Genomic DNA, 15,996 nt, shown 5'->3' with positions numbered 1-15,996 from the left:
ATGGCAGTCAAGGCTCCATGGCTGGCTCTCTTGCTTCTGGTTTCCCTCTGGGGGCTGTCAGCTCCAGGTAAGACAAGGTTGAGGGGCAAGTAGGGAGATCTACAGAGCACTGTCTAACTCCAATGCCTTCCCGTTTCACAGCCTTGCTTCTCAGGCGCCTGAGAGAACACATTCAGAGGTTTCAGGAGAGCTCTAACCTCCATCTGGGCTTTGGTCTAAGTCAGGGTCTTGTGACTGTCCCCAAACAAGGGTGGTTAGAGCAGCCATTGGATCCCTTCAACGCATCTGACAGAAGAACCTTCCTGCAGGTAAGGCTAGTAGAGACCACTATCCACTGTACTATCTGGTCAGTCAACTTACTCTATACCTTGTCTGTGTCCCCCCACCCCCAACCCCCTTTCTAACTTGCCCTGCACACTTGCAATCCCAAACTTGAGAGGTAAAGGCTGGAGTATCAGGAGTTCAAAGTTAGCCTGGGATCCATAGGGAGTTTAAGACCAGTGTAGATGGGGCTGGAGAGATAGTTCAGTGGTTAAGAGCATTGACTGTTCTTCCAGAGGACCTGAGTTCTATTCCCAGCAACCACATGGTGGCTCACAACCATGTGTAATGAGATCTGGTGCCCTCTTCTGGCATGCAGGCATACATGGAGGAAAAATGTTGTATACATAATAAAAAATAAAATCTTAAGAAAAAAAAAAGACCAGTGTAGATGACATAAGACTGTCTCAAGAAAACAAACAAACAAACCAGCAGATTTTAACATGTAGCAGAAGTTCAAACTAGCCTTGAAATTAGTGATGACAACAGGTGTCTTGAAGTAAAAAAAAAAAACAAACAAAACAAAAGAATCATAAGAAGGAATAAACAAATTTATGCTTTTCTATTGCCTTCTCTATACATAATCTCCAAAAGTTGCCCCATGATTCCTAAACCTACCTAATCACTATCACTGCTTCACAAAATAGCAGATGCCTACCATGCACCTGCCAGTTCCCTGTCCTGAGGATTTAAGGGAAAAAAAAAAAAACACAAACAAAAATATCTACTTTTTTCTTTTAAAAAAAAAAGGAAAATAGTTTATTTTGCACACTGCACAGCAAGCTAGGCAGTAACTAGGGTTCCCACCTCTGCATTCCAGGGCCCAAAATATCTCCATTTACAGTTATGTGACCTGGACAAGCCCAGCTAAGACACCACTAAGTAGGAGGAGAGATTCCTAGGGAAAAGACTGGAGTGACGGAGAATGGGTCAGGATGCGGTGTCATTTCTTCTCTCTCATCCCCCCTCTTAGCGGTACTGGGTGAATGATCGACACAGAGTTGGCCAAGATGCACCAGTATTTCTGCACATAGGGGGTGAGGGCAGCCTTGGGCCTGGCTCAGTGATGGCAGGTAAGGAGCAAGGATTGGGAACTGGAGACTAGAAAGGGGAACTGCAGGTGACAATATGGGGTGACCCCAGAAGCCGCATAGCTCATAACTCACATCACCTCTCTCCCTTGTTCTCCTCAAAGGGCATCCTGCAGCACTGGCCCCTGCCTGGGGCGCCCTGGTGATAAGCCTGGAACACAGATTCTACGGTCTGAGTATGCCTGCTGGGGGCCTGGATACGGCCCAGCTTCGCTACTTGTCCAGCCGCCATGCGTGAGTGGGGATAAGGAGGGTGTTTGAAATTATAGGAGGGCAATGCTATTAGTCACTCCACAGCTGTGTTTCTCTGTTACTGTCCACTCTTCTCTGAGTCTCCGGCTTCCCCTTTTCTTCCGTGTTTCATAGCTTTTTTTTTTAATCTGTCATCTCTAACTCTGTCTGTTTCTATTTCCATCTTTCTCTTACTCTCCATTCTTATCTTTCTGTCCAAAGAACGTTAGGCTCTCACTGTGGACTATTATTCCAGACCAGCAGAATCTCTTAGCAAAATTATAGCCACATCCTGTTTCTGCCCTTGACTTCCAGATAGAAAATGGAATCCTGTCTGAGCATAAATCGAATCATGACTCTCAAGTTCATTCCTTACATCCCCCTGCTGCTCACCAGTCTTTATAGAAGCCTCAAGTTTCCCCAGTTAACTCTCACACTTACAGGAGCTCGGCTACACTCCAATTCTTGCTACACACTGGCAGATACATTGTCACAAGCTTTGGAACTTTTCCTCTTCAAAGAGTGGTCTTTTCCCAGGTACTTGTTGTCTGTCCTGTGCGCCTCACTTCTGTGACTAATCCCCACCATTTCTTCCCCAACCTCTCATGGGTTTTCATGCTCTCAACTAGACTTATCCTCTTTCTGAGTTTGTACCTCTCTTCTGTCGGTCTCCCTGACTATTCCTGTCTTGTCTCCATCGCTCGTTGTCTCTCCTCATCTTCTCTATAAGCTCAATTGGCTTCGAATTGAAGCCACATGGCACTGAGAACCACTTCAGAAAAGTTGTAGAGGAGAAAGGACGTTATTCTCCAGTATCTTTCTCCTTTTTCTTTGGGTTTCTCCCAGCCCCCAGTTCCTTAGCCAATCCCAAACCCTCTTCTTCTGAGGCGCCCCGGCTTCTCTTTATTTTTGTTAAGTTTTTAATGTAAGGTGCTAGGAAACTTTTCCGTTCTCACCTAAAAGGGGTAGTGAAGGAAGGTAGACGGGCCTTCTCCCTTGGCTTACGCAGCGAGAGTCATCAGAAAGAGCCTAGAGCCCAGCTTAGGTTCTGGTCCGGGTCTGCACAGTGGTCCCCAGGGGTAGAGGGTCCAACTTTCGCTCTTTTGCAGGTTGGCTGACGTGGCCTCGGCCCGCCAGGCGCTCACCCGCCTCCTCAACGTGTCCGCCTCCAGTCCCTGGATCTGCTTCGGAGGTTCCTACGCTGGCTCGCTGGCCACCTGGACCCGGTTGAAGGTCCCTGGAATTCCTCGGGTGGGCGGGGGTGGAGAGGTCTTCCTCGGGAGTCCGAACCAGGGTTATTAGGGCGCACTCCCACGCCTCTCCCTACCCACGTGTGTCGGAGAGGGACTCGCGGCACCGGCATCCCTCCTCGACCCAGGATGACGTCCCTCCTTTCGTAGTTCCCCCACCTAGTCTTCGCCGCCGTCGCCTCCTCGGCACCGCTCAGCGCCGTGCTGGACTTTCACGCCTACAACGAGGTAAGGCGTCAACGGCGCGGGGTTGGGGGGGGAGCGAGGTGGGGATGCGGGGGTAGGAGGGGGTGGACGCGAGGCAACGCCCAGCTCGCACTTCCCCGATGTCCTTCTCGCCCGCTGCAGGTGGTGGCCAGAAGCTTGACACAAGTAGCGATAGGTGGATCGCTGGAGGTAGGTAGGGCCTAAAGTGTGGAGGAAGGAGAGGGAGTGGGAAGAGCTAGGGAAAGCCTGATCAGAGGGGAGGAGCAGTCGTAGTACCCGGGTGGCGGAAGGCCTTGGCCCAGGGACGCGGGTAGGTTGTAGAACTGCTGGAAATGAAGACTGGAAGAAGCATCCAGAGAGCAAGCGCCAGGTAGGGAAGGCGGTACAGAGAAGAGGGCGGGGCCGGGTGTGCGTGGCAGGGCAGGGAGAGGAGTTACCAGGGGCGGGGCCTCTAACGAGCTCTAGAAAGAAGGGGCAAAAGAAGTGGAGAAAAATTTTAGTGAGGCCATGGACCCGGGTTGGGAACAACCCCAAGAAGATGCGGTTCCAAGAAAGGGAAAATCCAGCCCCCCCCCCCCCCCCCGTGAACGTCGCTTTTTGGTTCCCGAAGTGCCTGGCGGCGGCCTCCGCAGCCTTCGCGGAGGTGGAGCGGCTTCTGCGCTCAGGTCCCGCAACTCAGGCCGTGCTGAAGGAGGAGCTGGGCGCCTGTGGGTCGCTGGACCTCACTGAAGACCAGGGAGAGTTGCTGGGGGCGTTGCAGGCGCTGGTGGGAGGCACCGTGCAGTACGACGGGCAGGCGGGAGCTCCGCTGAGCGTGCGCCAGCTCTGCGGACTCCTCCTCGGGGACTCCAGCAACCGCAGTCACTCCACGCCTTACCTCGGGCTTCGACGGGCGGTGCAGGTAACGTACTCCGGCGCTCACTGCGTCCACGTCGGCTGAGCTCAGACACCCGAAACCCTCTTGTTATCCTTAGATTCCTCATTAGTAAAATAAAGTTTGCATATTTCACCCGACTGATAGCAATCAGGCAGGTGCTAAACACAAAGTATACAAATGTTAGAGACCATGATTATTATCTCCATTATCTTGTTATTTGGTCTTGGCCGCAGCAGAGTCTGACAAACAGCAAATGCAAACTAGTATTTAAGATTGGGGGAGGGGCGCTCTGAGATAAGAGTTCTACGGGGGGGGGGGTACCTCCCACACTCCCCATTCTACGGTTACAGTTCCGCCACCACATTCCCTGCTCTAGTTTCTGGACCAAGTTCTCTACAAATACCTCACTAAACCTAAAAGTTTCTCAGGCGACAAGCACTATTATTACCCCACCCACGTACGGAAGAGCAAACAACGTGTAGACCGATTAACTCTTGCCCAGGGTCTCGCAGATGATAAGACTTTGGACCTCCCTCCCACTGACTTCCCCCGCAGGAAAACTCAGGGACTCACCCTTTTCACTCGTGACCTAGAGCCTTCCTATAAGCCTGTGGCGCCCTGGCTTGCTAGGAGAGGGGAATGTGCCTATGAATGTATGCACGTATTATGTTTGTATGTGTTGTCCCCTAGATAGTCTTGCGCAGCCTGGGCCAGAGGTGTTTAAGCTTTTCCCGGGCAGAGACAGTGGCACAGCTGAGAACCACCGAACCTCAAGTGTCAGGCGTGGGGGACCGGCAGTGGTTGTACCAGACGTGCACTGAGTTCGGCTTCTGTGAGTGACTTGCCTAACTCCCAAAGCAGAGGATGTTACAGATGATCTGAACTCATGATCACAACTAACCAGACTCCAAGGCCCTGCGTAACCCCAGAGAGGGCAGGCTGGAGAGTGTAAACAGCCACCTGGTGTGAAGTGCCTTCTAACACTCATTCTTCAGGTCACAACCCGAGTGTCCGCCTCCCTCCCTTCTTCCATGTGCTTCCTGTGTTGTATCCCAGACCATCTCCAGCTTTGTTTAGTCACCGGGCTAGAATCTTTATCTTGATGCCTGCTTCCCATTGCCCAAATGTCCCGTCAAGCACTGAATTTTGCCCACTGTGCAACCTGTCTTCTCCTCTGCTTCTTACTCCGTGGTCCTGTCAGAGGCCCACACACTGCTGCCTGCATCCTTCATCTCTTCTGGTCTCTAGACTTGCACTTCTCCTGTGCAGTCTGACTTCTACACCATAGCCAGAGAAGTCTTCCTAAATATGGACTCACACTTCAGTGACTCAAGGTTGGAGTTGCTAGACAAAATACAGGATGACCAGTTAAATCTGAACTGCAGAAAGCAAACAAAGAAACATTGCAGATTAAAAACTCAAACATCACATTACAAAAGTAATGGGGGTTTTGTGTATCTGAATGTAGGTATCCTGTATCATTTGTCGAATATGGTGTCCTACCCCAGAATTAAGCCTTTTGTTCTTTTATGGGCTAGAGTCTTACTACTTAGCCCAGGTTGCCTTAGACTTAATTGTTCCTCCTGCTTCAGCCTCTGAGTGCTGACGTGACAGCCATATGCCACCATCCCCAGCTCAGAGTTCTAAATCCTTTTTATACATTGAAGACAAGCGAGAATAGTGGCATGAAGTAGAATGTTCAAAATCTGTTTCCTATGTGTGTGCTCTGGGACAAACTTAACTGTGATTAGCCGGTTTCCCCATCTATAAACTGACAATAACAGCACTACTATTTTGGTTGCTACTTTATGCTCGATTTTGCCCAACATATGTCAGAGTGCATTGTAGGTGGTCAGCAAATGATGAAGGATTCATGTGAGACTAAGAAAGTCATGTTTACCCAGAAGAGTGAGCTGTGGATTTTAAGCAGGGGAAACATGATCCAGTTTGAGAACCAGTCATTGCAGATTCTCTCTTCCCTTTAAGCCTTTTCCCTTTCTCTCTTCCCTATTGGTCATTTCTTCTTGTTGCTTGGCTCAATCATCCTAATTCCCCAGGCCCTTATTCTCGCAGGATGCACTCCCTGAGCCCATTGAGCTCTCTCTGGGAGCCCCACCTCCTGGCCTTTTCCATCACAGCTCCCCCCACCCCCCCCCACCCCCTCCCACCCCCGTCACTGGAGGATATCATGATCTGGGATATGTGAGCCTGTTTGGCAGAACTGTGAGCTCATGGAGGTCACTACTGGGGAGTGTTGTATAAGTTGCTATTAAAGGAGAGCAGGGGGCTGCATGTATTCTTCACACTTATAGGTACTCTCTTTCCACAGATGTCACCTGTGAGGGTCCTCCCTGTCCTTTTTCCCAACTCCCAGCACTGCCCTCCCAGCTTGATCTGTGTGAACAAGTGTTTGGTCTCTCAGCTGCATCTGTTGCCCAGGCTGTGACCCAGACAAACTCCTATTATGGTGGCCAGACCCCCGGAGCCACCCAAGTTCTGTATGTTAATGGTGAGTGTGCCACCAGAACCTGGCTCTACAGCACCACTGTAGCTCCAGCTCAACACCATCCTCTCCTTTCTTCCCAGGGGACACTGATCCCTGGCATGTGCTGAGTGTAACCCAGGACTTGGGACCCTCTGAGCCAGCCCTTCTCATTCCTGGTGCTTCCCACTGCTTTGATATGGCACCTGTGAGGCCTTCAGACTCTCTCAGCCTCCGCCTGGGGCGCCAGGTAAGAAAAAAGGCTCTGAGTGTTTTATATTCACGTTTACATACTTGATTTGCATCACCCTTCTTTTTACCAGTGCTGAGTTGTGACTTCCAGAATGCTCTGCACCTCTTCACAGAGAATCTTCCAGCAGTTACAGGTCTGGCTTAAAGCTATGAAGAAGAACCAGGATTGATGTGGGATCTAAACTCAGCCCTTCCGCAGTCCCGATGTGGCAACTGCCTCCTGGCATTTTTCTACACTGTGCGGAGGAAAGCAGCTGGTTTGGAAGAAGAGAGTTCCTAGACTTGGGACTTAGTGCCTGTTCTGCATGTTCATGCTCCAGTTGCCCTAGACGTTGGCACAGATCCGTGTGAGTGTAGGCCGATGACTACTGGCCTTGTAGACATCCATATTCCATATGGTAAATGTCAGGGAAATATGGCTCTTCATGCTGCAGCCGTCTTCTCCAAGGTTGGAATCTGACTTGGATTCTGCCCTCTTGCATTTGGTCTGGGCACTTCCTTCACATGACTCTCCACTCTTAACTGTCGCTCCTGAGTCTTGGTCACAGTGGTTAATCACTGTCAACCTAACTGAACTTGAAATCACCATGGAAACCACTCTGGACTGTGTTTGAGGACATTTCCACCTATGTGATACTGAAAAGACTCCCCTGAAGTGGTGGTGACATCCCATCCCTGAGGTCCCAACTGAATAAAAAGGGAAGCTGAGCGCCAGCATTCATCTCTGCCTTCTGATGTGGCCATGATGTGACCAGTTGTCTCATGCCCCTGCCACCGTACCTTTGACACTATGATGGGCTCTATCCCCTACTGTGAGCCAAATCAAACCTTCCTTCCTTAAAGAAGAGGAAGCATCTGCCAACTACTTCAACCTGCCCCCAAGTGGCCCTCCAGCAATGGTGAACATTGCCCCATCCCCACCCCCAGGTTTTGGACCACACATGTTCCACCCAATGGGACCGCCACCTCCTTTCATGAGGGCTCCAGGACCAATCCACTACCCTTCTCAGGACCCTCAAAGGACGGGAGCTCATGCTGGAAAACACAGCAGCCCCTAGCACAGCATCACCACTCGGGCTCTGAGGAAGAAAGGGCACTCTAAAACCTCAGTAAATGCCTCCTGGGATCTGTATAATTTTCCTTGCTTTGTAGTTTCCATGGTAGCTGAATGTGTTCAGATGTGGGCAGCCAGAGAACACAGCTATGCTTCCCCACATGTATCAGAGGATCAGCGGGCCCAAAACAAGCTGCCATGAACACAGCTGCTTACCACTGTAGCAGTACTAAGATAGCCTGTGTCTGTTCCCTTCCACGTTGTGAGGAACATGCACATGGGTGAATCGGAGTAACTAATGGGGGTCCCTATATGTTCATTTTGTATTTTTTTGGGGTGGGAGGCAAAAATTGACCTGCGGTTTGGGAAAAAAAAACCTTTTGACCATTAAAAACCATCTTTAATGCAATGTGTTTTGTTTTCTCATGAAAAATTATTTTGAGCGGGTAAGGTAGCGCAGAGGTTAAGGGTACTTTCTGCCAGGCCTGAAAGCCTGAGTTTGATCTCCAGAACACATGGGTAGAAAGAGCCCACCCCAAAAACGTCTCCTCTGACCTTCATTTGTGCACCACAGCATTTCCACACGCACAAACAGGCACACATATAGACACGCACAGTAAATAAATAGATATCTGTGCTTGCACACGTGACAACGCCGAAGCACCCACGTACTCACAAGTTACCTACGCAAGGTCAAATCAGTAAGATGATCAGTCAGCATTCCAATAGGCAGCGATAATTGGATTTATCAAAAAATAGGAGGAAATTTGAAAGGGGGATGATGTGTTTGGGGCACTTCAGGAGAGTGGGAGAAGGAAGTTAGGGTAGTCAGGATACGTTTACATGTAAGAAATTGAACAATAAATAAAACTCTTCTTAAAATAATTGAACTTAGGAAGGTTTTGAGTTGTTCTAGCATTGTCTTGATGGCAAGATTCCCCACTTTTTAGTTTACTCATGTATAACTGGGATCCTTACATTTTCATCGGTGACCCCGACTTAGTTATAGCGACAATACAGTCCTCTAATCTGTTTCCTCTTCTCTTTCCCCTCTTCCTAGTATACATGCGTCTTATTTTTTATCAGAATAAAAATGTTTTGTTATTCTTTCATCTTTGTCTTTATGTTTTAGTCTCAGATACACAATCAATTAAATACATTACATGCCCACTAAAGGGGCTTTTGATGAAGGCTCATCTCCACAAGACTGGCAGAGATAACACACAAAAAACAGAGGAACAGTACATAGCATTGGCCTTTTCGGTCAAACACAAATGCACTGTTCATGTCTTTCTTAATCACAAAATCTCCATATCTGACTCCTGTTAAGAAAAAAGAAATAGCTGGGCAGTGGTGATGCATGCCTTTAATCCCAGCATTTAGGAGGCGGAGGCCAACCTGGTCGACAGGACAGCTGGAGCTGTTATGCAGAGACATCCTGTCTCAAAAAATAAATAAATAAATAAAAAAGGAGGAAGAAAAAGAAGAAGAGGAAGAAGAGGAGGAGGAGGAAGAGGCAAAAATAAATGAAAGCAAAGAGAAAAGAAATAAAGTGTTTGCTATGAACTCAGAGCACTAGTTTCCCCACGGTGAATAATATCACATGGTGTCCAGCTCCTCAGAGAAGTCCACAGAACAGAGGCTCACATAGAAGTGTGTTTTCTTGACCTTGTAGATCTGTATAGTTTGAGAAAGGAGGTTGATTTGGGGACTGATTTGGAAAGAGTTAAAATCAGTAAACTTTTCTAATCCTCTTCTCTGTGTTTTCCTTAGTCAGGGAATGCTCCCTCCCCCTGCGGGTTCTCTGCCTTGCATAGCTGTCTGTCACCAATTCTTGTTCCAGGAGAAAGAATATTATCTGGGAGAACAATTGAACTTTGGGGACTCAAAAACACAGTTGGGTTGAGTGGACAAAGGAAAACAGGGAAAACAAACCTGGAATTCTATGGTGCTGTGTGTTATTCCTTAACAGTCACAAGAGGCGTTCACATTGCAGCAGGCCTGTTGGCCCACAGAGCTCATTCTGAACTTGGCACTGTGAGCACCAATTGAGCTAACTGAGGAGTGGTCTGTCATCTCTCCATGTGGTGTACAGATATACATGGAGACAGAACTCCCATAAAAAATGTTACAGTCAACAACATAATCACAGGGAAGTTAGAGGTTTTAGACACTTAGGAAAAAGAATGGTCTTATTATTTCCTGAGTACGTCTTTGAAGAGTCTTGTAGCTTAGGATGGTCACGTTTTAAGTGTTTTTAACATGAAATTGCACAAAACGTTATCCCATTCCTCTGTTTGAGTCTAACCAGTTATCAGCACTCCTTCACTCTCAGGTTCAGGGATGGAGCAGAAGGTGAAGATGCGAAGGAAAGATGGTTTTGAGGGGTAGTTGGTTAGCACTCCTCACCTAACACATTCACAAACTCTAATAAACTGTCGCGGGACAAAGAGCCTATGTTTTAAATCCTTTGATTGTGTTTTCCCCCTGTGCTTCTGTTTAAAGGGGGGGATACCAAGTCCATGCCCTCCTCTTCCCAGTCTTTTGTGGTGGCATTTCATTTGTATTTTAATAAATAAAGCTTGTCTGAAGAACAGAGAATCAAACAGCCACCCTGGTCAGCCTTACAGACCAGGCGGTGGTAGCCACACTAGTTGCCATAGAAACCAGGCAGTAGTGGTAAGGGCCTTTACGAGGAAGGGGGGGCAGGGAAGGGGGGGCAGGGAAGGGGGAGGAGGTGCGACTCACCCAGGCACCTCTAATCTTGTCACTTCCCAATAAGAACCAAACACGGGGTCGTCGCCTATGAAGAAAATAATTTAGACACCTGCAGCCCCACATTGTTACATTGTTTCCTTTCCCCTTTGGATTTTTTTCAAAGTGCCTTTTGTTTACAGCTAAGATCATCTATGGGTATAAAATCCTCTCTCCAGATTTCTTAGATGGCCTTTGAATTCTCATTCCAGTTAAGCAACTACCTTATTTATCGGGGGGGGGGGGGGGGGGGGGGGAGGGCTATGTGGAAGGTGTAACATGAAGGGGCCTGCTTGCTGGAGTTTGTACCACCATTGCATTACTGACATATCTACAGGTCTCTTTACTGTGCTATTTTAAAATAAGACATTAGAATCATTGCTTCCTTTAAAGCTACTAGGCAACCACTCATTCTGACTTCCCCTTCTCAACTCCTAGAACTAGCCTGGCAGACACTCCTCCCAATCTTCCAGTTTTACCTCCCAGCCCCCAGTACCACCAGTCACAGAGTGGACCAGTTACTGGAGTTCCTAGGGCCAGATCCTGAGTTTGGGGAGCCCTTACAAGTCAGCCTGGATCAATTAAACAATAATAGCAAAAAGTAAAAATAGAAGATTTATTCATCTTGAGCATGTTTGGAAGCATAAAGGGTCAGTGAACCATCCTCCCTCCTCTCCCAGCCACAGGTCCATGTTGCGGGTCCTGCCATGAGGTTCAGCTTTGTTTATTTAATTTTGTTTATTTCTTTTAGTGTGTGGGGTAGGTGTTAGAGGACAGTTTTCAGCAGTCAGTTCTTCCCTCCACCTTGTGGGGCCCCAGGGTTTGAGCTAAGCACCTTTACCCGTGAGCCAGAGATTCAGTTTTAAATAAAACAACAGTGATGTCTGCATAGTTAAGCAATCCTGGTGGAGGAGTGTACCTACCCATCACCGTCACTGTCTCAGACTGCAGTCTCCCGGTCCTGATAAAATCTCTTTCTGGGAAGATAAACTCCCTATCTGACTGGTACAAGGCCCTCAACAATTTTTTCTCTACTCAGAAAGAGATTCCAAGTGCATCGTCTCAATTGTCTGACAGCTAAAGAGAGAGGCACGGGCGTCGGTTTAGTAGTATTGTTCTTGCAGAGATGGCTACTAACAATTTCTGTTTCTGAAGTCCAGCCTACTCAACAATCTCTGGTTCCTACAAGATGGAGATCCCAGAATGTCTGACGGTCAGACAACCTGAACAAGAAAAGATGGCGTAAATCTTTAATACCTCCTGAAAAGCAGACTCAAATTTCTGGACAGCTGTTGGGAAAGACAATTTTCTCCTAGATGTGTCTCTAGTGTCACAGACTTCCCTGTTGCTGATTTTAGTGCATAAAAAGGGCTCAATCACTTTGATCATTATCTAGTTTAAAAAACAAAAAGTGCTGGAGAACCCCAGCTCAGACAAAATTTTTTGTTTGTGAACAAAGAAGGAAGAGGGAGTGTGTGCTGTTTCTATAGCAGTTATCATGTTCCCCTGACTCAACAATGCCTCGATTCAAAAGCAGGCAGAAAATGGCATTTTTTTCCACAACTATCTCCCTTCTGGGAGTTTTTAATTTGAGCATAAGAATGGTGTGCTTCACGAACCTTTAAAAAGAAAAAATCAAAATACTTTGCCTCATTTCAAGTCTCTGCACAAGGGAAACATTGACGACTTGACATTTCCGTTTTTTGCAGCAAGGAGGCCAGCTGCCTTCTACACCCCAGGTTGCTCTCTGATACTTTCTTATCAGAGGGCCCTGGGTGCTGAGGACCCTGGCCCAGGGGAAGTGCTCTAAAACTCTCATGCGGTTTCCCTTTCTTAAAATTAACGTGACTAACTCTCTTTATTGTCTTTCTGTTATTTATTTATTTATTTGGAAGCTGGCTCTGTAACCCTAAACTGACCTCGAACTCCTCAGTGCTGTGAATCACCCACTTGTACCGTCATGCCTGGTGCAGTAGTGAAATTTAAAAAACAGTTTTTCACCCCGTGGCTGAGTCTTGGGTGAGTCAACCATCGAAAAAAAAAAAAATCCACACGCCAGGGGAGCTCTATCTTGTTCAATAACTTCTCCTCTTTTCCTGATGCTTTGATTCCTGAACCACTTGGTAGGTAGCTTTGGACTTGGGTGTAGAGCAGACATCCTGGTCTTTGAATTCAATGTTCGCTGTTAAAGTAGGAGACGTTGGATGCAGACATGAGAAGCCCCACGACAACGGAGGTAAGAGGCTTGCCACGAGTCTGAAGCTACCTAGATCTTGTCTGAATAAGGAGATAGAAAGAAAGAAGAAAGAAAGAAAGAAAGAAAGAAAGAAAGAAAGAAAGAAAGAAAGAAAGAAAGAAAGAAAGAAATAAATAAGTAAACAGATAGATAAATAGGTAAACAAACAAACGAACGAATGAATGAATGAACGAACGAACGAATAAGAAAGAAAAAGCAAATTTATTTTCTGTTCAAATAGAACCCCTGGAGAGAACTGAAGGCTCCATGGTCCTTCATGTGGTTCCATGGTGTAATGGTTAGCACTCTGGACTCTGAATCCAGCGATCCGAGTTCAAATCTCGGTGGGACCTACAGCTTCTATAGAACAACCTAAACTGATATGAAAAATAATTCCAGGTAATCACACCTTAATAGAGTTAAATACCTTTATTCACCAACTGACTTTATTTTTGCTTACAGTTTCTTTTTAGACGAAGGAAAAGAAAAGACCTCTCAAGAAGGCATTGCAGCAGGAAGCTAGAACTCTTTCCAGAGAAATCTGCTCACAACTGGGGAGGCAGGAGGAAGTAACTAGTAGTGAAGACTCAGAGGAAACAGTCCCAAGCTGGCAACTGGAAATAGAATTTATCTAGTCTGGAGAGCAATAGTAGCTATTTTGTTGTGTGTGTGTGTGTGGGGGGCGGTTCCTTTGCTTTTTGTTTTGTTTTGTTTTGTTTTATGAGACAAATTCTTACTCTACCCTGTGTAATCCCAAACTCACTCCAATCCTCCTCATGCTTCTGTCTACTGAAAGTTAGGACTTCAAATTTTTTTGTTTGGTTTGTGTTTTGTTTTGTTTTTTTTTTTTTTTTGTATGTTTTACTTTTTCTTTTTTAAATTTTCTAGGATGGCCTGGAATTTCTAATCCTCCTGTCCCCGCCTCTTGAGTGCTGGAATTACAGGTAATGCAGGAGGACGCGGTTGGTCACAGTCTCCAGTTGAGTAGAGAGAGATCCAAACTTGACCAATTTGCACTAGCAAACGTCACGTGAGCAGAGACTGGGAATGACTCCACACCAAGTGTTGACGTCACGTGAGCGGAGGTGGGTTGGGGCACTGGTGCATCTTCTGGAACCGTCAACTCTGTGAAAGTGGTGCCGGCGAGCGCCCACGAGTTTGGCAAGGGCAAGGAAGGCAGGAGCCTGGCGAGGGAACCAGCGGTCCCCAAAGTCACGCTCGCTTTTCCCGCAACTTCTTTCTTTAAAGGGTTTTTATTTTCCAATTTCATTCTTGTACACAGTGTGCTGTGACCGTATTGTATTCCCTTCCCATTACCCTCTTTTCTTCTCTTCTACTCCCGCTCACCTCCTTCACAAGCCCACCCCTGTGTGTGAGCTCACAAGTAGGTCTCATTCAGGGAGCCACACACAGGCTCGTGATTGCAAGGTCATTTCACATTCAGTTTCACAGCGCACAGGTCACACTTTTTTGAGACAGAAAATAAAGGCGGGAAATAGCGCGTCTGCAGTCTCCAGTGTCAGAGGCTGTTTTACAAGATTTCACCGTGGAGGACGGAGGCTGATTTATTTTCAGTAAATAACATCCCGCATTTAACGACAGGGAGCGCACATATATAGTAGGAATTCTCTCTCCTCTCTCTCTCTCTCTCTCTCTCTCTCTCTCTCTCTCTCTCTCTCTCTCTCTCTCTCTCTCCCTCTCTCTAAGTAATTTAGCATCTTGATTTTTCACTTATTTAGATTTGCAAGAAGTTTAATTTTTGTTTAAAATATTGGTTATCCCTATCTTGTTTATATAACTGCAAGTCTGCCTGACATCATTTACTAAATTTAGGGAACCTTCACAATAAACTCGCCTCTTGTAAAATCTGAATCTACTCATAACCATATATGACCACACTGTTTGACGTTAGTTCCCACTGAGTTTTCAATACGTTTTTATAGCATACACATGAACTGGTGATGAAAAAAATTATCCTCAATTCTTCTAGTAAAAGATGTGTTTTGAATGCAAGTTCCCTTTTCATACATTATAAATTACTTATCAAAATTCTCTAGTCGTTTCTTTTAGTCTCCACTCTCCTTAAAATATAGACAATTCAAACCAGAAGAAGCGGGTCTAAAACACGGATCTATAATTTCCGAAAATAGCTTTAAAAATCAGAACAGTTTTCAGAAGTATCTTCTAATGCAATATGTCATGGCAGAGTCCTTGAGCGTAAAAACACAGAGTTTGGCATAAAACTTTTCGGCAGGTGTAGACTACAATGTGCAAGAAAAAAAATAAATGTTTATCCCCAGCAAAAAAATAGCTATGAGTTCTACGGAGATCCCAGTAATCAGTCGAGAACGTAGGCAGTAAGTAGAGCCGTAGGGGGAAGGTTAGTACATATATTCCGGGTCCAGGAAAGAGATTACAGAGTTTGAGGATGCCAGGACGGTTTTCACTGTAGGATGGAAAGCAAGTGTGGTACCAAGAAACGAAGACGATTGACGATGGAGATGTGCAGGTACTACTAAGGATTCATCAAAATGAGAAAGGGTCCTTTTGGAGGACGGAAATGATTACATATAGATATTCCTTAAGGAGTCTTGTAGATTGACGACGTACCACTATATGGAGATCACAAAATCAGTTTAAGACGCTCATCAAAATAAGATTTAAAGATGAAGGCAAAGAAATGATGCACCATATGGGACGAGGTGGCCGAGTGGTTAAGGCGATGGACTGCTAATCCATTGTGCTCTGCACGCGTGGGTTCGAATCCCATCCTCGTCGTTGGTCCCCAAGTAGACCTACATATTATGCTTTTCCAAATCCAAAGGTTCTGATCGTTCAGATAAACTCCTCTGAGTAAGTACTCCTGTTCCCAGCACACAAACTCAAGTCACAGCATGTACCTTGGTTATTTATACCTCTCTCTAAAGCCTCCATATTTTTACTAGAATTTACCTATTCTGATTTCCCTGTCCCTCCTTTCTGGTTGCTCTACCTTTCTTACGCTCTCTGTCTCTCTTTGAAACACCTCCCCCAGCCAAAAAGCAATGTATATCATGGCCCTTTGCTCTTAAGGACAGTCCCCCCCACCCCCCGTTTGTTTTTCAAGACAGGGTTTCAGTTTCCCTATATAATAGCCCTGGCTGTGCGGGAACTCGGTATGTAGAATAGATTGTCCAAGAACTCACCGAGTTCTGCCTACCTCTGCCTCCTGAGTGCTGAGATTAAAGGCGTGCGTCATCAC

At 46.5% G+C, this 15,996-nt stretch overlaps 1 protein-coding gene and 2 non-coding genes across 3 annotated transcripts; all 3 read left to right on the top strand.

The window, feature by feature from the left end:
- Prss16 (serine protease 16) lies at positions 1-6,881 on the top strand. The gene is made up of 12 exons (XM_057787044.1): positions 1-67; positions 142-308; positions 1,295-1,394; positions 1,517-1,646; positions 2,753-2,876; positions 3,044-3,121; positions 3,242-3,289; positions 3,711-4,001; positions 4,668-4,809; positions 6,307-6,486; positions 6,564-6,709; positions 6,825-6,881. The coding sequence occupies exons 1-12, from the start codon at positions 1-3 to the stop codon at positions 6,879-6,881; spliced, it is 1,530 nt and encodes a 509-aa protein (XP_057643027.1).
- A 6,155-nt stretch (positions 6,882-13,036) lies between these two features.
- Trnaq-cug (transfer RNA glutamine (anticodon CUG)) lies at positions 13,037-13,108 on the top strand. The gene has a single exon. It is a non-coding gene; the product is annotated as a tRNA-Gln (tRNA).
- A 2,343-nt stretch (positions 13,109-15,451) lies between these two features.
- Trnas-gcu (transfer RNA serine (anticodon GCU)) lies at positions 15,452-15,533 on the top strand. The gene has a single exon. It is a non-coding gene; the product is annotated as a tRNA-Ser (tRNA).
- The last annotated feature ends 463 nt before the right edge of the window (positions 15,534-15,996 follow it).

The sequence above is a fragment of the Chionomys nivalis genome, chromosome 13, assembly GCF_950005125.1.
Source record: "Chionomys nivalis chromosome 13, mChiNiv1.1, whole genome shotgun sequence".
Taxonomy (NCBI): domain Eukaryota; kingdom Metazoa; phylum Chordata; class Mammalia; order Rodentia; family Cricetidae; genus Chionomys; species Chionomys nivalis.
This window is presented reverse-complemented; position numbering and strand designations above follow the sequence as displayed.